Source organism: Sturnira hondurensis, unplaced genomic scaffold, assembly GCF_014824575.4.
Source record: "Sturnira hondurensis isolate 20B ecotype Veracruz unplaced genomic scaffold, ASM1482457v3 Scaffold0025370, whole genome shotgun sequence".
In the NCBI taxonomy this organism is placed as follows: domain Eukaryota; kingdom Metazoa; phylum Chordata; class Mammalia; order Chiroptera; family Phyllostomidae; genus Sturnira; species Sturnira hondurensis.
In genome coordinates this window covers 10,985,213-11,012,284 of record NW_028098001.1, presented here as the reverse complement: position 1 = coordinate 11,012,284, position 27,072 = coordinate 10,985,213, and the positions used below count along the sequence as shown (strand labels likewise).

The window sequence follows — 27,072 nt, the reverse complement described above, 5'->3', positions numbered from 1 at the left end:
CTTTGTACACATTTAAAGTTTTCTGTAATAAAGATTAAAATATACTATTTTTAAACTATGTCTGAAAACAGACATATAGAAAAAAGTACAAAAAAAGGAATTAAGCACGTGTTACTACAGAAGAGACTTAACAAAGGAAAATACAAATCTTAAGTCCTCAGCTACAAAAAGCAGTAGCCAGTAGTTTTCCAATTTCATAAAATCCCCAATAGCAAGAGCTGAGCCGACTGCAAAATGATACATAAAGATTACCAAATAGTGATGTTATTGAAGAAAATAATGGAAATGTATTAAGGTTAAAAGTATTTTTTAAAAACACTACCTATACATGGGGAATGTGGGATAAACAATATGTCCTTTTTATACTTCTAATTTTTTCTAATATATCTTTAATACCACACTTACATATTTACATATTCTTACCAGAACACATGGTACTAAAATGGTTGAAGTGCATTAGCAGAAGGCAATAACTGGTTTCAAATATCCATGTACTTAACCACCAGGTTACACTGTGCTGTTTTTCAATGCATCTAATGTGCAGTGTATTTACTTTACGCTAATACCACTTAACAATGTTTTTTCTTATTTTGAAAAATTATTTGCATTTATATTTCTTATGACAGCTATAAATATTTCTAACTTAGGATATGAGAAAATGTTAAGAAATAATGAAATACTAGAATTATTTTTAAGAAAGTCAAGTTCCTTTAGAAAATAAGAAAATTATGAACTGAATTGCAAGCTCTATTTATGCATACCAGTTGGCAAGTTCTAGAAAGATATGTGCCTATTATAAATAATGCAAAAAGTCATTATCTTATTGAGCTGTACCACCATACCTGAAAAGTCTAAAAATAAAACTAAAAATTGAATTTATTTTTAAAATACAAAGTTAAAATCTGAAAGAAAATGATCATTTTCTAAAATCAGAAATAATACACTGTTGCCTGCGAACCAGATGATCGCGGTTCGATTCCCAGTCAGGGCACATTGCCTGGGTTGCAGGCAGGTTCCCTGCAGGCCAACTCCCAGCAGGGGACACACGAAAGGCAACCATACATTGATGTTTCTCTCTCTCTCCTTCCCCTCTAAAGGTAAATAAATAAATAAAATCTTTAAAAAAAAAGAAATAATACACTGTTCAACTTTATATTCGATATTAGAATGCCATCCTACAATTTCTGACTTCTACTATATCAACCACAACCAAAATTTAAGACCTTCAACCTTTTTAAAGAGATAACTGATCACAGCTTTTCATCCTTATCTACAAGAATGTATTATGCTAATATTAACAATCTCTGCCCCATGATAGCTAATTCATTTGGTACTAGGCCTTTTCAGTAACTAATAGGTCTCTCTATATACAGCAGTGAAAAAAAAGTAGGTTTACAGCTGTAATACAAATAAATAATAATACAAGAATAAACTGTTTCACATACTCACAACTGTAAACCTACTTTTGCCCATGCCTATAACTGATGCTCAGTAAATATTCCCATAAATTTGCTTCCTCTTTTCTGAGTGAAATTTAGACTGTTTTCCTTCCTTTCAAACCTGTCCATAATGTCTGTTTCAGCCATCATTCAGTGATAAATAAAACACTTTACATCCTTAATCTCTTCACAAAATACTCTCACTCCTTTGCCTTAACTGATATACAGCATTCTCTCTGGATGTACTGTTTCATCTATAACCCTTCCAAGTGGAATATACTCAATTTTTATATAGCACATATATCTTAGGGTCTGAAGGTACAATCAGCCTCTGCTTTCTTAATATTACCATTATTCCTTCACTCTTGTGTAAAAGTCCCTGCTCCTGAAAAAAATCTCAATTCATGAAAACTGAAAAGGAAAACAAGTTATCTTTCTAAAGTGCCCCAACTCTGCTCAATCATTAGTGGCTACTGATGGGTGGAATACCATTTTAAGGATTCTGAAGACATGTTCAAGCTCAGTTTAACACGCACATGCAAACACATACAAAGGGGTAAAGAGGAAGATGACTTATGTCAATATACTCATCCACAGAAGTGGAAGATAACATACAGCATAATGACAGAAGACCAAAGACCAAAATTTTACAATTATGTCAATTAATTTTACAAATTACTTATATTTAAGAACTCAGGTTGACTTACCTAAAACTGGTAAAACTGAGTTTCAACAATGAATTCACTTGAGAAAAACTTGAAAAACCTAATTTTTGTTGAACAGAAACATAAACTAGAAAATAACAGAAGCTCTACTTTTCAAAATGAAATCAATATCTGCATAATGCCTTCTAATTCCTAACAGTGCTTGACAAATATCTCCTAGTTTTGTGGTATTGTACACAGTATAAACAGGATTAAGGCAAACACAATCTAAAATAAATTAGTAAAGTACTTTAGTAATTTCTTCTTTCAAACATGTTGTCACACCTTCCACAAAGTTAACATAAGCTCAATAAAAAGATGAGCTACCAAATACAAAAGCTCTTTTTAATCTCTAAAAGTATTTTGATTGCACTTCAAAATACCTGCTTAACATAAATCCCGCTCCTGGAGAACAGATCCACCACCTCTGGATGATGTTTGCTGTTCTGGCTTCCATGACCCAGGGTGAAATTTGTGTTATCTCCCCAAGTGTAGACATCTGTAGGATCTAAAACGAAAATGAGCTTTTCATATTTTAAAGTAAACATTAGTATAGTTCAATTATAGTTATATCCCACTAATAATTTTACCTAATGTATGACCCTTTACAGGAACTAATTTAACTACCATATTTAGAAAGCTATTGCCAACACTCTCTTTTAAATAATTCATCTACTAATTCATTATATAATTCTAGGAATAGAAATCAGAAAATCCAAATCAACACAGACCAGCCTCAATGTAAGCAATCTAATGTGTGTTCTCTGTTTCCTTAGCAGCTAAAGCTTAGCTGCTGAATGAGTAAAAAATGCCTGCAATATCCACTTAGTGTCCATGAAGAATACAGTCATTTAACCATAAATGTTATTAAAACATATATATAAGGTTACAAAGGAAGCAAATGTGGTATTACTGTTCTGACAGAAACACTTTCAATAGCCTGCTCTTGACAGATGCAAAATAACACTCCTGATTAGGGCACCCATTAAACTGGGATAAAACTGAATCACAGCTGTTTCTGATATACATCTTCATTTTTATTTTGGAAGGCTGTGTAATTCCTTTATAATCGTAACCTGCAATACTGTATCCAAGATAGAAATAAAAAAAAGTGAGTCCTTATTTAGCTTGACCATCAGTTAAATTTCAATTATAGAATACCCCATTTAAATCTTTTTCTCTTCTAAAGCCAATTTCCATTTCCAGAGCTCAAGGGGCAAACAAACTGGAGGGATAAGAAGAACTAGAAGAATGTGTAGGTAGAAAAATCACTTCCTTGTTCCCTGTATCTTAAATATTACTTTCTGGATGCACATTAATGACTTTACAGTAATTACAATTCTAAATGCCTCCCCTCTTTAGGCTGTGTCTTTATTCTTATAGACATAACGTACATTAAATCTGAAAAATGTGAAATAAATAGAAATGTTCTGAATAGAATCAAAATTGCCAACTACCACATACCAAAGTAAAAGTTCTTTGCAGATAGATATACATACACAAATTTCCTCAGAAATTTTAACAAGAATTTAATTTCATTGAAAGTGTCTAAGCTGTACCTTAATGCAATATATGTACACATATATACATATATATGTATGTATACCCATTCCGTACATATATGCATATATTTTACACACACAAACACACACACAATTTTCTTACCAGTATTTTTGAACACTACATGAGTTGGTCTATCCTTCATTACAAGATCCAAAGCTGACAAGCCTTCCTTATCTTGAATATACAGACTAACACCATGCTAAAAATGAAAAAAAAATGTCTATATATATTTGTATGTATTATAATCATTTACCTATAATCAGTAATTTCTAATTCTTAATTAAAAATCCAGGTGATTAAGATCATTTTAAATATTTTTAAAATAAACATTTAATAACCATTATCTCCTATGACCACAAACATGAAAAAAATCACACAAAGAAGAGACCTAAAAATTACCAAATATTCAATTTTTGGTGAACTAAGGAAGGACTTGAAAACATGAATAAGTAACTTTTAAAATCAAAATGAACCTGATGTGAAAATTTTCCATGGTAAGGCAGTTTGAGTTGCATTGGGAATCCCTCATGGCTAAAGCTGAGTGAGAGACCTTGGGTCCCCAAGCCACTAAGGAGACAAAGCTTATCTCCCTTGCAGGGGTGCCACCTCTGCCCCCTTTATTTCACCCTGCTTGGCCCCAAGTCTGGCTGATTAGCCAATAACACGTAAGATTCCTCAAGAGAGGAACAACTTAAGACAGGTATGGTCATGGGAGGCCCTCAGGGAAGGACTAGCGGGGGGCTATAGAAAAAAGGAGTGATTTGGCATAGCCTGAGTCCTCATTCTGTCTGCAAGAAGTCTCCTAATCTCTTGGTTGCCTTACTTCCCCTGCCTGATTTAGGACTAAAACCATGCCGGAGGTGGGTGCAGCTCTGTGCTGGAAAGGGCAGGTTCCCCAGGGGCCTAAGAAAGAATGAATAAAATCCTGTAAAACCTGCTTTGCTAAGAATGTCCTCAGTTTTCTGATAAGAGGCCAAGCAGGAAATGAGTTTGTTTCCCTAAGTTTTGTAGCCCTTTAGCTAACCGACCCTGACTCAGAATAAGCCCTCAGAGTTCTTTGTATGTTATCTATTGTTTGATCCTTACTACCTGACAATGATTGATGATGAGCTTTACCTGTAATTCCAGTGCAGACTGAACCCAGTAAAGCCCATTGAGGAAAAGGCTCCTAGCCCTTCCTTCTCCCTTGAGAGATAGGCTACCTTTCCTCCCCAAGCAGATCATGTCTTGGCAGACTTCTTCTCATCTGTGGTGGACATGGGGGCCCTGAAGGCGGAGCCCTACCACAGGGTTGCCTAGAAGGCCCTAGCTCAGGGTCTGTGTCAATGCGCACACACACATATGCACACTGTTTGGTATATAAAAAGCAACATTCTGTGGCCAGGTAATGGCTGTAAAGATTTCAAGGCAAAGGCAGAAAACTACGTATGATGAGAATTTACTGTTCCTAAACACAATGTGATCAATTATGCTCCATTATCTTTTTGCCTTGGATTATACTGCATCAATTACTGACATCAAGACAATTCTATTCTTTTAATTCCTATTTGTATGATACATGTTTTCATGTGTTTCCTTAAAATTTTTATAGAATTGCTTAATTTTGGTCTCGTGTGTGTGTTTTAAGGATGAATTTAAAGTAATCTATAGTTTTATATCTCTACAATTAAAATTCAAACATGAAATAGAACATTCCGTCCCACATATTTAAGGCAGTTAGCACACCCTTTCCGAATCACATTTTCTGTCTTTTAAATTATAATGTGAGAAAGAAAAGCTATGTTCACTTCATATCATTGTTATTTCATTAGAGCTTTTTAAACATAAAATGTACTCCTTTTCAAGAATAACTTCTAATATTTCCTGGTAGTTTAATAAGACATTCAACAATTACCAAGACTCATCTCCATCTTAGCTGGTGAGAGTCCTCACTGTCTGTCTACACACAAAGACAGCCTGACAGCCTGGACAGTTATAGAGTGAGATGAACCATAAAGTTTTTAAACTCTTAACTGTGACATGTTGGTATACCCTGTTTTGGGTTACTCAGGAAAGAGAAATTCCCTCTTACCTAGTAACAATGGAGTCTAATAAGCTAAAACCGATTTTAAATTTTCTTTGTTCCAGATGGTTACAATACCTGATTCCACAAGAATTGTCAATGAACATTAAATACTTGAGTTGGTGAACAAATAAATAAAACAAAAATCAGACATGATCTAAGATTTTAATAAATTTAAAATTGTATGTTGACTACTGATTTTAAAAAGTTAGGCATAATAAATTCATATAGGATTGCTACAAAAAAATAAAATACCTACAAATTATCCTAACCAAGGATATAAAAGACCTGTACTTGAAAAATTGTAAGAAACTGAAGACATAAATAAGTGGAAGCACATACTGTGTTTGTGAATAGAAAGAATTAACATTAAAATGACCATACTACCCAAAGCAATCTATAGATTCAACGCAATTCCTACCAAGATTCCAATGACATATTCACAAAAGTAGAACAAATATTTCAAAAACTTATATGGAGCCAGAAAAGGACCCACAGAGCAACTGCAATCCTGGGAGAGACGAACAAAGTTGGAGGAATCACACTACCTAATATCGAAATATACTACAAGACCATAGTAATCAAAACAGCCTGGGATGGGCATAAACACAGGCACATAGATCAATGGAACAGAATAGAGAGCCCAGAAATAAACCCATACCTTTATCATCAATATTTGACAGAAGAAGCAAGCACATATAATAGTCTAAAGATAGTGTATTCAATACATGGTGATGGAAAAATTGGCTAGCTATGTACAGAAAAATGAAACTAGACCACCTTCTTATACCACACACAAGAATAAATTCAAAATGGACTGAAGACTTACACATTAGACCTAAAACCATAAAAATCATAGAATAAAACATAAGCAGCAGTTAAGATGGTTTTCAAGGGTACATTACACACTGTCTTCTTAGTTCCCCAGCCATATGAATAAAGTGCCCATAAAGATTCAATCTTTGACTATACTTATAGGGTCTGGTAGTGACAGGCAATATAAACACCGACCTTTCCAGTTTCAAAAACACCTATGTACAATGTCACTACAAGTACATTTTGGACATACACTGACACAGATATTATTTACAAAAGTAGCCACAAACATACCTCAGGAAATTTAAATTAAAAAAGAAAAAACACAAGCAGCAAAATTTGACATTGCTCATAGAAATATTTTATCAGATATCTCCCTAGGAAGGGAAACAAAAGAAAAAAGTAAATACATGGGACTAACTACATCAAACTAAAAAGTTTTTGCACAGGAAAGGAAATCATCAGCAAAATAAAAAAACACACAGAATGGAAGAACACATTTGCCGATACATCTACGAGGTTAATATTCAAAATGTATAAAGAACTCACAAAACTCAACAGCAAACAACCAACCTAACTAAAAAATGGGCAAAAACTTGAAGAATATACACTTCTCCAAAGAGGATATACATATGGCCAACAGACATATGAACAAATGCTCAATGCCACTAGTCATCAGAAAAATGCAAATTAAAACCACAATGAGCCCTGGCTGGTGTAGCTCAGTGGATTGAGTGTGAGCCTGTGAAGCAAAGGGTCACCGGTTCGATTCCCAGTCAGGGCACATGCCTGGGTTGCAGGACAGGTCCCCAGTGGGGGACACATGAGAGGCAACCACACATTGATGTTTCTCTCCCTCTCTTTCTCCTTCCTGTTCCCTCTCTAAAAATAAATAAATATTTTTTTAAAAAACCACAATGAGATACCCTCTCACACCTGTCAGAATTGCTATCATCCGTAAATCAATAAACAACAAGTGCTGGTGACCATGTGGAGAAACGAGCACCCTTTTGTTTTATTGGTGGAAATGCAGAATGGTACAGCCACTGTGGAAAGCAGTATGGAACTACCTCAAAAAATTAAAAATGGATCTGCTTTTTGACCCAGGAATCCCACTTGTGGGAACGTAGCTGAAGGAACCCAAAACACTAATTCAAAAAAACATAAGCATCCCTATGTTCACTGAAGCATTATTTACAATTGCCAAGAAATGGAAGCAGCCCAAGTATCTATAGTAGATGAGTGGATAAAACAACTACGGGACATTTACATAATGGAATACTACTTGGCCATAAAAAAGAAGAAATTTTACCCTTTGTAACAGTATGGATGGACCTGGAGAACATATGCTAAGTGAAATAAACCAGTCAGAGAAAGACAAACACTGTATGACTTCACTCATATGTGGAATCTCATGAACAAACTGAACTAACAAGGAACATGGAGACAAACTCATAGAGGGAGAGCAGAATGATCTCCTGCTCTTTGAGAGGGAGGGAGAGTTGAGGGTGTAAAGGGATTGAGAAAAAAGGAAAAAGGACTCATGGACATTGACAACAGTGTGGTGATTGCTGGGGAGAAGGGGGTACAAGGGAACCAAGTGTTGAAGGAAAAAAATTACAATAAAGATTAAAGCAAAATAAACAAACGAACAAATTCATGTGGGAAGACATGAGCTTGGCCTTTTTCAGGATATGAAGTTCAGGTTCCAGGGCAGAATGTTTCAAGCTATGAATGACAAATGGATCCCAAATACTTAGATCCCTGGAGAGTTTATTTTGTAAGTTCTGTCACTATATCCTAAACTTTATTTATATCAATTGGACACTAAACTTACTAAACTCTGTACATTTGCATTACCCTAAGTAGCTACAACCTGAATAAAGAACTAGGAATTTTTTTTTTTTTTTAGAGCTCCCTAGAAATGGTGGGCTCTAACACTTGAATGTGCACATCTTAAACTCTAAAGGTAGTAGGAGAACCCAGTTTGTAGTCTATCTTATTTCTTTAAAAATCAACTCTTCACATAGCCGCAAAATAATAGATAATTTTTTTAGCTTATTAAAAAGCATCTATGCACATACCAGATTTATAAGCCTGAGAATTTCACGTCAGTGCCCTACAACAAGGAGCACATAGACTTCAGACATATCTATTCCACTTAATACTATTGGAGATGTTTGACTGTAAATACAGAACACTGGTTTTGGTTGTTTTGATTGTATTCCAAAAAAGCAAAGCATAAGACAGACTGGCAGGTAATTTCCATGGGAAGACAGCCTAGAATGCAATGGTAAGAAACCAAAAGAATAAATCAAGGAGGCAGGAAAAACCAATATAAGGATGTATTATTGAGTAGGCCACTATTAAGGAGACTAGTGCATGATCTGACCAGGACATTCTGGGGACCTCATAAAATACATCAGAGAATAACTGTCCAATCAAGGGACAAAAGGAGGAAGTATTTACAAGTTCTCATTCTTCATTAATGGACAGTTGCTCTACAGGGGCTTTAATGCTCCTGAACTTTTGACTGGTCATTCATTTGCCAAGCTCTAAGGAATAAAAGAAGAGGCATGCATTACACACTAGGAAGAAAATGCAGATTAAACCTACAGAAACTGCTAGAAGCCTGTGAACAACTGGGCACCACAGCTATGTCTGGAATAAGAGATGAGGAGGCCAAGATGACATGAAATGGTTCAACAGAAGCTATCTGATGCACTGATCTTTCCAAACTGGTTATGAAGCTAAGTTGCATTAGTTTAATATGGCTCTCTGGCTACTGCCACCCATATATTACCAAAAACGTCAGGATCAAAATATCTTGAGGTAACATAATTTCTGGTGGGGTAAAATAGGGATCTAGTCTACTCTCCTTCTTTCAAAAAAACATAATAATTTAAAATAAACAAATTACACTTACCTTCAGTAGAGACCAGACACAATCAATATGCCCATAAAATATGCTTCTGTGCAAAGCTGTCCATCCTGACTCCTTGTCTTTCACCATCGGATCCACTCCTTTCTCAAGAAGCCATTCTAACACTCCTTTCTTCCCACAAGAGGAAACAAGGTGGAGGGCATTTCTGCCAAAGGCATCTGTGATAGTTGCAGCATTGTAACAGTGACTGGAGAGAAAGGCCTTAACCTGGCTTTCACTCCCCTTGGTTACCACAGAAAGGACATCCAACGCATGCTTCAGGGATCGACACTTTGATGTACAGTCAGGAATGGAAGAACTCATCCTAATTGTTTGTATACTGCTTACTTCTTCAGAATAGTCAGATGAGACTAATTTTAAAAAATGAAAAAACCAGGACACAAAGGTGCTTTTCAGAAAAATGTATAGAGAATAAATGACCTACTTAAGATTATAATTTAAACCCTCATAGCAAGAGTATAAAACTATAAATCTTTGTATAATTGATTTCGGCACTTAAATCAAAAAATTATAAATAGCACTATAAAGTTTCTATCAAATACAAGTTCTTTTTTAAAAAAGCTTTCCACAGTTTATAAATTATTCCTGGAGTCAAGCACCAAGGGGGAGTGAGGAGGGGAAGTCCCCCCTCCACACTGTCTGATCCTTTTAAATATCCATAATTGCAAGGGTGACCTGTAAGAGAAGGGAAAAGAAAGAGAAAGTAAAAATACAAAATCTCTCACTCTCTTTAAGTACTTCACAATGAAACGACCTCTATATTTAACTGCCTTTAATTCCTATTTCAAAAAAAAAGTCTAACAACTTTCACCTTCGCATCTAGTGTATTCTACTGATATATGTCAATATCAGTCATCCTCGCCTGCTTTTCTCCAGTCTCATGTTTAAGGCTAATCTCTAGTCTACACTCTAGAGTCCAACTCTCTTCTCTCAAAACTTTCACTTCTCTCTTCTGTATTTCCACTCTCTTCTGGCTATGTCCCCACAAGTTATAAACACACTTGACTCTACCATCTTTATAGGACTCTCATCTCAAAACTTTACCCCTTAAAACTAAAAACACCACCACCACAATAACCAACATTCTCATCATTTAGTTTTCACTAAGTCCCAGATACTGTGCTAACTGATTATCTCTCTACCTAGAAAGTCCTTCCTTATAGGAGATGATAATTAAAGAACAAGTATCAAAACAACTAGAGAGCTACATGGGAAAAAAATAGCTTTAAATACTATTTTATACCTTCAACCCATATAAATTCTAGATGGCTCAGAGACAAACATAAAAAAATGACATAAAAGCACTAGATGAAAATACAGACTTTTTTACAATTTCAAAGCAAAAAAGGACTTCCTTAGTATGACCTGAAATCCAAAAGTTACAAACAAAAATTAACAAATTCAATCACTTAAAAACCTACATGAAAAAAAAATTTAAAGACAAAAAAAGAAGAAGAAAAATCATCCTTTATATTCTCTATAAATCATTAGGAAGCCCAAAGAACAAAAATCAAAGAACCACATTTCTAAAAAAAAAAAAAAAGAAATTTAAATGGACTTTTAAAAAGAGGCTTTACTTCATACATAAGAAATGCAAATTAAAACTATGATAGGTGCACTTTTCACCTATCGCAATAGCAAAAATTAAAAAGGTTGATATTACTATGTATTGATAAAGCTGTGGAGACATGTGAACTCTACACCATGGTTGGTGAGAGTATAAACTGGAAACACCCCTATGGAGAGCAATTTAGTAGTACTGGGTTGGCCAAAAGTCCATTTAGTTTTTTCCATAAAATAAAAGACACAGTTTCATTTTCACTAATAACTTTATTGATTTGGGTATTTGGAGTATATCAGCTATCTCCTACGATTGGCTTCTAGTGGGTAAAGGCCAGGGCTACTGCTAAAACATTTTCCAATGCATAAAACAGCCCCACAGCAAAGAATTATTTGACCAAATGTCAACAGTACCAAGAAACTTCTTTGACATGTTCAATCTGTCAGAGCACCTTCTCCATATACTGCACAAATCTCTTTTTTGTATTCAGTTGCATCTTTACCTTTCTTGAAATAATAAAGCATAATGTGCCGCTAATGCTGTATACTGCCTTCCCTTTAATATTAAAATGGCTGCACAAAATCTCACCAATTTTGTAAGTTTTTTAAGTGTACATTGATATAACAGCTGTCACAATACAATCTAACAAAATTGTTTCAAATGAAGTTAAAGAAAACTAACCACTACTACAGCCACTGTAGAGACAAAAACAAACTTTTTGGTCAACTCATTATTTATCAAGATGTAAAATATACATTCCTTCTGACACAGACAATTTTACTCCTAGGAATTTATCCCATAAAAATATACCTGTGTGTAAAATGGCATAAGTATAAGGACATTCATTGTATCATTGTTTAGAACAGTAAAGTATGGAAAAAACAGCAAATAGTCCTGATCCAATGGGTTACCGCCAATGTGGCTTCTCCGACAGTGACTGTGGGGCTTTACGATATTGCAGCTGGTGGTGAACTACAGTGGTTTCCCCACTTTTTGTCTTCATGACAGTTTAACAAGTTAAAAAAACAAACTAAAGAAAAAGAAACAAAGAACAGTAAAGTATGGAAAAAACCTAAATAGTTAAAAGAAACTATGGTATGTCCATGCAATAGAATATTATTCATGTATCAAAAAGAATGAACCAATTTTATAATTTCTATCAAATAATCTAAAGGATATATTATAAAATGTCTTTTAAAATGAAATGCATTTGTAACATCATTTGTACATACCTATCAAAGATGTCTAGAAGAATACACAAGAAAATGGTTAATAGTGGTTGCTCAGAGGAAAGGCACCAATGGCTGGTGACAGAAATGGAAGGCAGACTTACTCTTTACTACGAACCCCTTGTCAATGTTTTACCATGTGCATATACACCTATTCAAAAACAAACGTCTAAAAGATAGAAATATATGCTAATATACTGATTAGAGAGGTTATAGGAAAGTACATAAAACTCAATCAACATATATGAGCCTCTAGCTCCCTTTTTTCCAATATGCCACCCTATCTGCTTTGCTTTATCAGCTATGGAGAAATACAATATCACTTGTCAAGTATTTGATAACCTACTGTTCTTCATTTTCTTCACTTCCTGTTAGAAATCTTACCACCAATATATTATTTTATGTCTATAGTGTACTACTTTATCCTAAGTATCTCTCATCATCTTTTTATTTAACATCTTCTAATTATTTGTCTTCTCCAATATTTTTGTCCTTTGGATTTTAAATGAGTGGTCAATTCATTCATACTGCCTAGATATTTTAAGCTTTTATAGTAGAAATTGTATGTTAATTCTCTTCTACAAGGTATCAAACTATTACAAATACTTACATTCTTCAAAATGCTTTATTCATTTTGTTTTTAAAATATATACTTTGGTCCCGGCTGGTGTGGCTCAGTGGACTGAGCGCCAGCCGGTGAACCAAAATGGTCACTGGTTTGATTCCCAGTCATGGTACATGACTGGATTGCGGGCCAGGTCCCCAGTTGAGGAGTGTGAAAGGCCACTGATCATTGATGTATCTCTCACACATTGATGCTTCCCTTTTTCTCCCTCCCTTCACCCCTCTCTGTAAGTAAATAAAATCTTAAAATACACACACACACACACACACACACACTTTGAATGACAAGGAAAAAGTTATTAAAAGACTATGTGGAGGGACATACATGAGTTTTCTATATGTATAGGGAAAATTTTTGTGTGCCAGGGAAATACGACCTTCCAAATCTGCGATGTCCACTCCTACCTTAAACTACACTGAGAGTCAGAACCCCTAAATCTAACTAGTTTTTAACTATTCTGATTCCCCACTGGGAAATGACAGCACAGAACTAGAAGACTCCTCATCTTTATAGCTCCAGTTCCATTTCAAGTCTGTAAGTTTTACAATTTAATACAGTACTTATAAAAAACATTCCCCCTTAGAATACTAATTTGAACCACAAAGTGACATAAAGAAAATGATACCACAGTCTTGAGTAGCTTAAAAATGTTAAAAATGGAACATATGGTATATGGCAAAATTCAATTTAGTTCATTTCATTCTGTTGAGGCTCCAAAACTGTGCCATCATTGTGTTTTCATTGTCTTCGAAATACCTGAAACAAACTATTCATTGGATAACCACTCAAACCCTGCATAAAAGAATTTAAGATACAGCAGAAAAGAATTCCCTAATTTATTACTATATGCAATTTAAACATTTAAAGGGAAAATAAAATATATTAAATATAATAGTATCATCTAAAGTATGTATCTACACGTAGAGAGAAGCACACAGAGAACAAATACTATGAACATTAATACATTAATATAGAAGTGACTAAGAACTAGCGTTTATTAGTCCTACATATTTCTATTCAAATATAGCAATGCCAGCTGTTACCAATTATGTAACTCTAAAAATTACATAATCTCTCCAAGCCCTCATGTCTTCATCTGAAAATAGAGACAATACCATCAACCTCAGAGTCACTGTAATGATAAATAAAACTGCTAAGCATGGTGCCTGGCACCAAATATGCATTCAAGAAAACAGTAGTTTTTATTACTATTGTTTCTTCAGCAATGAAAAGGTAACACATTTTTAATACCAGAGTTCACAGTTGAGCTTCACCACCTCCACTACCTAGTTTTCTTGCACACTTCTCCAATGAAACCATGAAACCAATGACCCCGAAACTGCGGAATACTTCTGGGTATTTTCAGTTCTTATCTCACTTGACTGTCCTGTTGACTCATCAACAGCACACTCTCCTAAGGAAATCTAAAGGTATAAAAGCACAGGGAACCAATGAAGCATTTAAGCAAGAGACCTTTCTCTCCTATCACTTCTTACAAAGGCATTATTAACCCTTCCCCTGATCTTTAACTGCTGGGATTCTCTCAGTGTTCCATCTGCAGTCTTCTTTTCCTATTTGACATTCCCCTGGATAATTTCAATCTCTCACGTTAACTTTAACCGACACGCTCATAATCCGCAAATCTGTTTCCTGCCCTCATGTCTGTCCTAAATTCCAGGCTCGTATATTTCCAATACCTAATGTAAATCTTATTTATGCATTCAACACATGGTTATCGAAGACAAAGAAAAGAAAGGAAACATATATAAAGCATATAATACATAGTGCATGTTTTGTTGGGAATTGCCCTGCTTGGTTTCAGAAGCTGTAACCCCCCATGGCTAAGGCTGAGTGAGAGACCTTAAGCCACTAAGGAGACAAAGCTTGTCCTCCTGGCAGGGGTGCCACCTCTGCCCACTTTTTTTCACCCTGCCTAGTCCCCAGTGCATGACCGGTTAGCCAATGACGGGTAAGATTCCTCAAGGAAGGAACAACTTAAAACAGGTATGGCCATGGGAGGCCCTCAGGGAAGGACTTGGGGGGGGCTACAGAAAAAAGGGGTGATAGATTCTCACTCTTCAGTTTTGACATAGCCTGAGTCCTCATTCTTTCTGCAAGAAGTCTCCTAATCTCTTGGCCACCTTACTTCCCCTGCCTGATTAAGGACTAAAACCATGCCGGAGGTGGGTGCAGCTCTGTGCTGGAAAGGGCAGGTTCCCCAGAGACCTAAGAAAGGATGCATAAAATCCTGTGAAACCTGCTTTGCTAAGAATGCTCTCAATTTTCTGAATAGAGTCCAGGCAGGAAATGAGTTTGCTTCCCAAAGTTTTATAGCCCTTTAGCTAACAGACCCTTACTCAGAATAAGCCCTCGTAGTTCTTTGTATGCTATCTATGTTACCCATTGTTTGATCCTTACTGCCTGACAATGATTGATGAGCTTTACCTGTAGTCTTGTGCAAACTGAACCCAATAAAAGCCCATTGAGGAAAGGGGTCTTGGCCCTTCTCCTTTGAGGATGGGCCACCTTTCCTCCCCAAGCAGATCATGTCTTGGTAGTTTTACATTCATCCGTGGTGGATGGGGTAGGGCAAGGGGGGCCCTGTGGGCAGAGCCTCCCCCACCATATTTTAGATCACAGAGAAGTTAAGTAAACCACCCAAACCATACCACCAGTAAAAGAGGAGTTAGAATTCGAACACAAGTCTCTTTAACAGTAAAGTCCAGCTATTTCTACAACATTACACTGTTTCACAGTGCATCCACACAGCAGGGCACTTTGTGTAAAGTACTGGGAATACAAAAGTAAGATAATAAATACAGGTTCATGAATACTACTTAGGTGAAAATATAGCTCATTTATTTTTATTTTTAAATATGACAAGTCTTTTTAAAATTGTATTTATTTCTAGGGAGGGGGAGGGAGAGAGAGGGGAAGAGGAACACTGATCAACTGCCTCTTGTAAACTCCCCAACCTCGCACAAAACCCTCAGGCCAGGTTTGTGCCCTGACCAGGAATCAAACCTTTCATTTTTCAGGATGATGGCCAACCAACTGAGCCACACCGGTCAGGGCAGACGTTTAGCTCATTTAACAACTGCATTGATTCAATACAATTTATTATCTATTACCCATTCTCTACCATGAAAAGGTAGCACTTTGGTGGAGGAGACTGATTTTATTTAAGCAAGTACTTAAAATATATCATGATTATAAACATATTATGTTTAAGATAAAGCAAGAATTGTAAGAATAGGGAGTGGACAAAAGGTGTCTGGGAAGGATTTGCCACAGGAGATGTTTAAACTAAGACTTAAAATGAGAACATCTGCTGGATAAATTCAGGGTGGGTGGGCATTTCAGGCAGAGAAAACAGTAAATATAAAAAGGTCTAGGATCACCCTGGTCCATTCTGAAGTAATTCAGAAGACAGAAATGAGTGAGGCCTAATATATACACAAAGATGGATGAGATTATGGACAGCCTTATCTGCCTTTTTTAGGGATAAAGAAAATAAGCAATTCTGAAACAAATTTAGGACCTTGAAAGATATGATAACTCCCAGGTTTCTGGCTGATTACAGATTAAGCAACCGGAAGGAAAGTAAGGAGTATATAGCCTGGAAATTAGAAAAACAAACTTAAACAAAAGAACAAATAAAAATTAAAGTTAAAAACGTGCTTTAGTCCTGGCTGGTGTGGCTCAGTGGATTGAGTGTTAGCCTATGAACTGAAAGGTCACCAGCTCAATATCCAGTCAGAACACATGCTTGGATTTTGGGCCAGGTCCCTGTCTGGTGTGTGCAAGAGGCAACTGATTTGAAGTATCTCTCACACATCATTGTTTCTCTCCCTCTCTTTCTCACTCCCTTCTCTCAAAATAAATAAATAAAATCTTTTTAAAAATGTGCTTTATATGTGATGAAGATGAAGTATTTCTGGGAAACTGAGTTGGAGGAGTATAGCTAACTATGGGCAATTATTCAACCTTGAAGGCTGGTCTACCACAAAGGTGTTAGCCAGTGGAGGTTGAGCCCTTAACAATGGCTCACAATTCTACTAATGCTTGGTTAAGGGTTCAGTTCTTCCTAAAGCACAAATCTGATCACGTTATTCTCCGGGACCACAATAAAATGAGTCATAATCTTTTTGTTAGTAAAAATCACAACATCTGTAAAGTGAAATAAAACAAAGTATGACTGTATTTCATATACTAAAAATAGTCTTATGACTTCAGGAAGAGGATGCCAATTAGGTCTGGTGACCACTGTAGCATACAAAATTCAGACTCTGAACACTTAACACCTAGGCTAGTAACCCAGGTACACCACTAACTAGCTAAATGACCCTAGGCAGGGCACAATTTCCTACACTTCAAATCCCTCACTTGTGAAAAGCTGGTAACAACTATTTATCTTCTGAGTTGTTCTGAAAAAAATAATGAGGCAATTCATTGATACATAAGCACCTAACAAATATTAAGAAAAAGAGGGAAACGGAGACATACTGGTATGCAGATTAGAAAACGGCAAAACTATATGACAAACTGTATGGAAAACTAAGCATTCTGCTTGGAATGTTTTTCACCCAAACCTTTACAGGGCTGCAAATCTGACCACAGCTTACAAACATCTATCACCTTTTAAACTTTGTGTGTACAAGCATATTGTTTTTACATAAATTAACTAGCTCAGTGCTCTTTTCAGCCTTGTTATTGCTCCTGTATATATGATTGGCTACATTTTACAACGAGGAAATTGGTGTAGAAGTTTAAGTAGCCCATCGAAAATCACAGGGAGAAAGGAGGACTCTAGATTACCTATTCTACTTTACCCAAAATACTCCCTTAAAATGAAGGTATAAAACCTTCAATAAGAAGTAGAATACTGTTGTTGAAAAAAATCACCATTATTTATAGTCACAGAATTGGGTTTCTACTATTTAAAACTTCTTTAGAGCCTAGCAACGTGATACAACAGTCCTCTATCCTCTGTTCCCTATCCTTCCCAAAAAGAACCAGTCCCTTTCCACACAAGTCAATTCACGCTAAATTTAAAAGTAGAATCCAGAGTGGACTAAAATTGTGCGACCCCACGCCAGGGAAAACGACTCGAGGAATGGCTTCACACTTAAGGCTCAGGGCTCTAAGGGAGGTGATTGAGGAAAACTCTCTGAAACTAGCAAAGCCACGGCGTTGGAGGGCGTGTCAGGCAGGATCACAACTAGCCCGTGGCCTGAAGACCATTCCTTAGCTAAGGGAGATGGTGGGATTAAGGCTGCAGATCGCGGACCCTGCACCTGCCCCGTGTCTGGCTCGAGGCCGGGTATCAGCGATGCTTGGTCCCCTTCCCACTGTCCACCTGCACCCTCTGGAAAGGGAATACTGTCTGGCTGCCCCCTAGGTGAAGGGGCACTTTCCCCTCAGCCCCTCCCACACCCTCGGGCAGTGCCAAGCCCTCCCTACCAGTCGCTAGATGAAAGTGCGCCGGCAATCTCCGTGGGTTGGGCACACGGCCACACAAGGACTCATTCTCAGTGAAGCGAATGGGAGCAACCGAAGGGCGCCAGCAGGAAACTGGACCCCAGACCCGGAGAGGCTCAGTTGCTGGCTGCAGCTACAACCAAGACTACAGGCACCGGGATGGGGCCCAGGGAGAAAAGGCCGGGGAGGGCTGTGCTCAGCAATAAGACGGGCGTTGATTGGCTGGGGCTCGTATATGCCTCATGAGGATTGGTTGCTGTCTGTCCAGAAGGCATCGCGTGGCAGCTGCTAAACTGTGGCTTCTGCCTAGGACTGGAAGGGCGTACGACCCCAAAGGTTTTGGGGCCCTGGGAGCCGCCAGGGGGCGGGAAAGGAAGTGGCTAGGGACGTAGGGCCAACAGCTGTGGTGGAAATGCCCTTTTGGAATCTGTTGTAGTAGAAGTAGGGGCGTTGCTGTCTCGACAGCTAGAGTCTAGGAATTCAGGATAAACTTGGGTAGAGAGACAGAGCTCTGGAGACCTGGCCAAAGGCATTCGGCAGCTGATCACCACACACAGCAGAAGCCAAAAGCTAGGGATCTGGCACAGAATTGTTTTCTCCTGTTGTCCTATTAGTGGGGTCAACGGAACGCCAAAGGGGCTGTCCAGAAGGGATACAGCCTCGCCCCTCCATGGCTTGCGCATACACGTAGATTATCTGGGAGGTACTCCCTTGGTCAGAATGCGTCACTGTCTCCTTAGGTCTGTGACCAGCAACAGACCTGGGTCAAACCACTCACCAGGTCACGCCACTCAGTGCTGACGCTAAGGCTTGCATTCTTCTTTAACTCTGCATCCAATGGAGCGTTTTAAAAGTGGTCATTAAAAAAAAAAAAAGCAGGGGGCTGAGGGAAAAATAGTAGTCAATAATCGATATTGCCAAATGGGAAACGTAATTGCTGAGGAATGCCTCATACCATAGGCATTCAGTGTTTGTTCAAAGAGGGCAGTGTGACCAAGAACAAAGAACACTACAAGTTAGGGGTTGGGCATACAGCTCTGCCACGCTGTCAATGACGCAAAACCTGTAGTTAAACGAGGACTTTACTCTCTATTTGTAGCCTTCCTTGTGGAATCCCAAAGCCATAGGGCTGGTTAGGGAGAGTAACTAAATCTCCTGTTACCCTTTCTATACAATATTCTGTCTCTTTGCCCCTTATTCTAAGTGCCTTACTTCCTACTTTAACGAATGATTTTTAGAATAAGCTATATATATGATGACTAGTATATTCATGAACAAAGAGGCCAGGAGTGTCAAGTAAAGCTAATAATGTAGATAAATGCATTGACCTAAGTTTACATCTTTTATCTGTGTCCTATTTGGATCTGGGCAGGGTAATTTCCTTTTGTGAAGCCTCAGTTTCCTCATTTGTAAAATAGGGGCAATAATGAATTTTAGGTCCATGAAAAGGCAATTATATGGACAGAGATGTATAGCATGTAGTAGAATGCCTACCACACAATGACACATCATAAATAGCAAATGTTACTTTTTATAAGTATAAAAGTATTTCCCTAGCAGTGGAATTATTCAAAACAGTCATTCATTCATTTTAACAATTGCCAAATGCCAGGCACCTGTGATAAACACCGGGGATGCAACAGTGAACAAAAATATATACAGACCCAGATAATCCTAAATGTAAAAATTGATTGTAACTTTTACAAGTACTGCAAAGAATATTATGATAAATTTAATCTGACTTCCCAAAGAAGTGACACTTGAACTAAGATCTGAAGAATGAGTAGGGGATATCTAGATGAAGCAAAAAAGAAAAGAGCTTAATGGACTAATGGGTGTGTAATTACTCTCTATTTCCCTGGAAAATTAGGTGCCTTCATTATTTTTTGGATAGAATATTGAAATGATTAGGAAATAGTACAAACAAAATACAATTAAATGAAAAATGCATTGTAGTTGTGATTAGGGAAGGAAGAGATCAAAATTAGTCATTTTCACTTGACTTTTAAAACTTTTTCTGAGTTTACACATAGAAGAAAAAGAAATTTACATTCACAATGTTTATCTCTGTGAAATTATCGATGATTCTTATTTTCCATCATTTTGAATTTTGTAATTTATTTTTATTTGCAATAATTAAATGTTCATTGATTTTAAAGAATCAGAATTTGGAAAATAGTTGACTGAAATTTCTTTTTACAATTTTTTTAGATTTTAATATTTATTTTTAGAGAGAGGGGAAGGGATCAAGAGAGGGAGAGAAACATCGATGTATGAGAGAAACATCCATCACTTGCCACGCACACACCACCCACTGCAGACCTGGCCTGCAACCCAGGCATGTTCCCTGACTGGGAATCGAACCAGCAGCCATCTGGTTCACAGACTGATACTCAATCCACTGAACCACACCAGCCAGGGAAGAAATTTCTTTTTTAAAAAAATGTTTAATTATTGACACTATTACAGATGTTCCCCATTTTCTCACCCTTTGCCCACCTCCACCCAGCTCCTACCCTCCCTTTTCCCCTGGCCTTCAGCACACTATAGTAGACTTGAAGAAAGAAAGAAATGTGGAGATGGCTTTAAAACACTGCAGTGATTTAGATAGGTAGAAGCAGAAAAAGAATAGTCCAGATAGCGGGAATGGAATTGGAGATGAGGCTAGAGTAGAGCACTGCAGAACTGTTTTTAAGCCACATAGCATTTGTAATAACCCCCCTAAACACATTTTTCCCAAAATAAATGAATAGGGCTGTCTATAATCAAAGTGCATTTTGCTGTCGCTTACGTTGTATAGAGGTAAGAAATGCCAGGGTAGCACCTGCCTCAGCTGGTGACAGAAGAAAGAATATTAGAATTTGTATGGTTTCAGTAAATCAAAACTCAAACCTGATTAAGTTCTGCAAGAATGGTTATTACTACAGGAAGGTCAGCAAAAGAGCTGGCCTGGAGATGACTAAAGCCTTATTGTTTGGCTTTATTCTCTTCTATTCCGGACTGTTTTCCATATAAAAATCCTTGGCTGGTTCGAGCTTGTAGACACACACCTTAACTTTTCCACTAGGGAAGAGAGCACTGAACCCTCTACCTCAAGCACAATTCCAGGGTCTCCTGATGAGCTCCTACTGGCTCAGATTAGGTGAGGAGTCGAGAATATCCTGATTGACAACCTCTATTAGAGTCATATGGTTGAAGCAGAGCAAAGAGTAGTTCCTCCACAGAAGGCAGGGTTTGGGCAGATGAAACAACAGGCAACTCTTGGGTTTATTATTAGATCTAAGAGATAGGGTCCCAGCCACATTCTTCCTATGTAATGGTTATCCTTCAAATCCCCATTTGTAGGAGACCGCCTCCTCACCCCCTGTAAAGCTTTCCCTGATGCCCTTTCCTAATAGTGGTCCCCTCCTCTCTACTTCTTCTACAACTTACCCATATTATAGCACACTATATTGTTTTTAGATTGATTAGCTTTTACATGTGGATGCAGGAAAAGTAAGGGCTGTGGATGCAGATTGCCTAGATATAAAGTTGACTTCTATTCTTGCTAGCTGCGAAACCTCATGTAATCAGGCAAGTTACATAACCCCTCTACGCCTTAGTTTCTTCATCTCTAACATGGGATTAATTGTACTTCCTTCATGAAGTTCTTATGAGATTTAAGTGAGATGATTAATTGTAAAGCTCTCTTAATAGGACACTTTGCACTTAATAAAAGCTGACACATCTGAACTCTTTGGGTGGGATGTATTTTCCTGAGAGCAACTGAGGGGTGGGACGCTTCCACAAGAAGTGGCCCACAAGATGGCAGCATTTGAACGTAGCTTTAGGACGGTATCAACTTAAAAGCCTCAACAAATCTAAAAACTCATGGCAAGTACTGGAGAAATTCAAGGCAAATTCAAAGCCTACATGAAACAAGTAAAACTTGCGAGAAATCAAACCAGTGACATCGGTAAGCTTAGTATTCTTTTATAATCAGGACAATATGAACATACCAAACTCTCCCCCTTCACTATGACTAGGAATTTACAATATTGCTTTCTCATCCCATCTTACCCAGAATTGCTTGTGTTCCTTCTTTATCTGTGTCGGGAGAGAGAAACGTTCCTCTCTCCTCAAGGTTCTTTCATCAAATAGACATGAGACAAAGTAGCAAAAGAAAATAACCACGTTTAATGTACACATATGTATGGGAACCCCAAATACATGACAGAGATCCCACCTGCAGGGAAGATTAAAAGGTTAAATGACAGAAAGGGAAAGTGGATATATAAGACATTCTGAGATAGGGATGAGGTCAGGTACCTTGGGGGTTTCAAAGGGTTAGTGTAGGACGATATGAAGAGCAGATGTTTAGTACATAGAAGATTGTCCTGCCCTACAGATAGGTCAAAGCAGATCACAGACGATAATCTCTTATTACGGGCAACGCCCCTAATTCAAGTTCTTCTAGGTAGTTAAGGAAAGGGAAGATATTTCTCTTGAGCCTGCAACTAAAGTTGCCTTTAGCTCAAAACAATCCACATACCACAGACACACATCTCGGGGTGACTAGTTCTGAACCCCTATACCTAACCGCACAGTTAAACAGGCTTTCACAAAAATATTACCACTGCTTGCTTAAAAAACAAAAAAGAAAAACAAGTTTAATTTAAAAATGGCAGACTAAACACCTACTGTAGCTTTTTCTTTGTGCCACAAATCCCTGGACCTGGCAGAAAAGACATATTAAAAATAAATTCACAAATGCATTGGAAAACAAGAAAGTTAGCCACTGACAGTCCAGAGCTTATGGGGATTCCCTGAGAGATGGCTAGAAGGCTTGACTGGACAGAAGAAAAGATTGACAGCTCTGAACAAAAAGCAAACAAGACTGCTATGAAATGTAGTAGCAGCACCAAAATAGTTTCACATCTACAGGCGGCTATCGGAAGCAAGAAGTCTACACTAAACCACAAAGAAGTTTAGTGAAGTATCATAGCAGAGGCAGGGGGCCAGCTGAAGCTCCCCCATCCCCCACTCCTCGACAGCAACAGAGATACCTGTAATCTATCTCTAGGTAGCATATAGGACAGTGCTCATGTGGCTGGTGACATCTGGAATAATCAGGAAACACAGGATAGTTAGAATCCTAGCCACTAGCTCTTCCAGTTCAGCAGCACAGCCCCCTCTTCTCCATACCTCTATTCATGACAGCTACTCAGATGGTGGCCATGGATCTTATTCCTCCTCTCGGGGAGAATATACAACAACCACAGCCTCCTCTATACGCACTTTTTAAAAATGAACCTCTAAAACACAGATAGTTGATCACGAAACCAAGAATCACCAAGTTTTTTAGAAAAGCCAACATCCTGAGAAACATAAAATTACAGATCCAAGAAGCTCAGCAAAACTTAGGCATGATAAATACAAAGATAACTGTGCGTAGAAACATTATAGTCAAATTGCTGATCTAATCTTTCTACATTTAGAAGCTAGAAAAAGAAAAGTAAGTCCAAAGTAGGTAGAAGAAAATAATATTCAGAAGAGCAGAAGTTGGACTTCCGGCCAAGATGGAGGTGTAGGTGGAAACACTATGCCTCCTTGCACAACCAAGTTTAAAGACAACAAAGTTTTAGTAACAAAAATGCAACCAAAACACAGAAAATTGAAGTATATGGAAGTTTGACAACAACGAACTGTTCAGCTAGACTGATAAACCCAAAGGAGCCAGCAGTGAGAAAGACCATGCAGGCCCCAGCAGCGGGAGGTGGCAGACGGGACCGGCATTGCTCCTCTTTGACCCCACCCCCACATACAGCTTCACAACCCAGTGACTGAGTTGCCCTGCCCTGGTCAACACCTAGGGCTCTGTCCCTCATATGTAATGGGTATGAACAGACCAAAACATTATGGCTCAAGGAGAACTCAAAGCCCCAGAGCCGATAACTCTAAGCAACCAAGAAATAGCCAACCTATCAGATGCACAGTTCAAAATACTGGTGATCAGGATGCTCACAGAACTGGTTGATTTTAGTCACAAATTAGAGGAACAAATAAAGGCTAAAATAAGTGGAATGAAGGAAAATGCACAGGAAACCAATAGTGATGGAAAGGAAACTGGGACTCAAATTAAGGGAGTGGACCAGAAGGAACAAAAAAATGACCAAACAGAAAAGTATGAAGAAATAAGAATTCAGAAAAGTGAGGAGAGGCTTAGGAATCTTCAGGACATCTTTAAATATTCCAACATTTGGAACATTTAGGGGTACCAGAAGGGGAAGAGGAACAGAAACAAGTGAAAAACTTATTTGGACAAATAATAATGGAGAACCTTCCCCAATCTGGCAAAGGAAATAGACTTCCAGGAAATCCAGGAAGTTCAGAGAGTCCCAAAGAAGTTGGACCCAAGAAGGAACACACCAGGGCACATCATAATTACATTAGCCAAGATTAAAATGAAGGAGAGAATCCTAGAAGCAGCAAGAGATAAGGGAACAGTCACCTACAAAGGAATTCCTATTAGACTGTCAGCAGATTTCTCAAAAGAGACCTTCCAGGCAAGAAGGGGCTGGAAAGAAGTATTCCAAGCCATGAAAGGCAAGGACCTACATCCAAGATTGCTCTATCCAGCAAAGCTTTCATTTACAATGGAAGGGCAGATTAAGTGCTTCTCAGATAAGATCAAATTCAAAGAATTCGTCATCACCAAGCCCTTATTATATGAAATGTTAAAGGGACTTATCTAAGAAAAAGAAGATAAAAAATATGAACAGTGAAAGGACAGCAAACTCACACTTATTAACAACCACACCTAAAACAAAAGCAAACCAAGAGGACAGCTAGATCAGGAGTGGAACCATAGAAATGAAGAACACATGGAGGGTTAGCAACAGGGGAGTGGGAGGAGGAGAAGGGGGGAGAAGGTACAGAGAATAAGCAGCATAGACAGCAGGCAGAAAATAGACAGGGGGGAGGGCAAGAATAGTAGGGGAAATATAGAATCTAAAGAACTTGAGACACCTGGACATAAACTAAAGGAGGGGGGAATGGTGGGGGAGGGGGTATGCAGGGTGGAGAGAAATGAAGGGGGGAAATAGGACAACTGTAATAGCATAATCAATAAAATATATTTAGAAAAAGAAGCCCTGGCTGGTGTAGCTCAGTGGATTGAGTGCGGGCCTGCGAACCAGAGGATTGCGGTTTGATTCCCAGTCAGGGCACATGCCTAGGTTGCAGGCGGGTTCCCTGCAGGCCAGCTCCCAGCAGGGGACACACAAAAGGCAACCATATATTGATGTTTCTCTCCCTCTCTCCTTCCCCTCTAAAGATAAATAAATAAATAAATAAAATCTTTAAAAAGAAAAAGAAAAAGAACAGCAGAAGTTAATTAAATTGAATATAGAAAACCAATAGAGAACTATAGCAAAGCCAAAGTTTGTTCTTTGAAAATATCAACATTGATAAACCCATTGCTATAATTAGTTATCAGGAAAAAAAATTGAGAGCTGTGAATCATATCCAGGGTTTGAGATTATACCATACTTGCAAAGCTAACAAATTAGCCTGCTTTTGTTTCACGGGTGCTGACATACTATAAAATGCATCAAGAAATATAATTTGAATAAAGAGATCGATAGATGATAGATATGTGATAAAGCATGTACATTAAAAATGATAATGGTATAATTGTACCAGTAAAATTCTTCCATGTTTGTGGTATGTTTAAAAATTTCAAAATGGAAAGTTGAAGGAAAAGAGATTTAGAAAGCATGCAAATTAACAATAATGCATGAATTTTATTTGGGTCACGATTAGGACACGTAATCTGTAAAAAAAGATTATTATATACTAGGCAGAATATACTAGGAGAAATTGGATCACTGACTAGTTAATTGTTAATCGTTTTCGGCGTGTGTGGGAGATGCTGTCAGTTCCCAGGGCCTATAGTCGCTGCCCTTCCCACTTCAGGGCATGTTACCAAGAACTCAGTTGGCAGCACCTACATCTCTCTGCTGAAGGGCTTCCTCTGCCTGCCAGAATCCTCTGCCCACTCATGTGGCTGCCTGCAAGTGCTGAGGAGTTAAGGCTTGCTACAGCAGTCTTCTGCCGGTGTCTGACTTAAGACCTTTCCTTTTCCATCTCAATTCCCCCATCCTTCTCTCAAATAGACTATTTGCATTCAAGTCTTTGTTTTCGGGGTCAGATTCTAGAGGAACCCCACGGGTGATGTTGGGATACTGGCATTTGAGTTATTTTTTTAAGAGTTCTTAATTTTCAGAGATACGCATTGAAATATCCACAGATAAAACTGTACTGTCTGAGACTCTGCTTCAAAATAATCAAGTGTTAGTGGGAGAGTAGGTGCAGGTATAAATGAAAAAAAATGACAGAATGATAATTGTTAAAGTGGAGTGATGGACACGGCTGTTCATTATACCCTTCTGTCTACTTTGCAGATGTTCAAAATGATACTGAAAATGACTTGTAGGAGCCAATGAAGATAACAGATAATCAGATAACAGATAATCTTTCTGTAGGCTTAAGCATAAACCCTGGCCTGGGCTCTGTTCCTCAGGCAAGCAAGCTTGCCTGAGGAAGACATGGGTTCAAAAGTTGACCAGAGAACCTGTACATGAATACTCATAGTAACCTTATTTGTA

The 27,072-nt window shown here is 37.9% G+C and overlaps 1 protein-coding gene across 1 annotated transcript in view; it reads right to left on the bottom strand.

Annotated features, from left to right (window-relative positions):
- Positions 1-18,611, bottom strand: part of IBTK (inhibitor of Bruton tyrosine kinase) — a 98,184-nt gene extending 79,573 nt beyond the window's left edge. The window contains exons 1-4 of the mRNA XM_037039264.1: positions 18,407-18,611; positions 9,511-10,203; positions 3,809-3,905; positions 2,527-2,651 (exon numbers count right to left, since the gene is read on the bottom strand). Of these exons, the coding sequence (XP_036895159.1) occupies positions 2,527-2,651; positions 3,809-3,905; positions 9,511-9,831 (543 nt within the window). The 5' untranslated portion in view covers positions 9,832-10,203; positions 18,407-18,611. The remainder of the gene's footprint in view (positions 1-2,526; positions 2,652-3,808; positions 3,906-9,510; positions 10,204-18,406) is intronic.
- Positions 18,612-27,072: the final 8,461 nt, after the last annotated feature.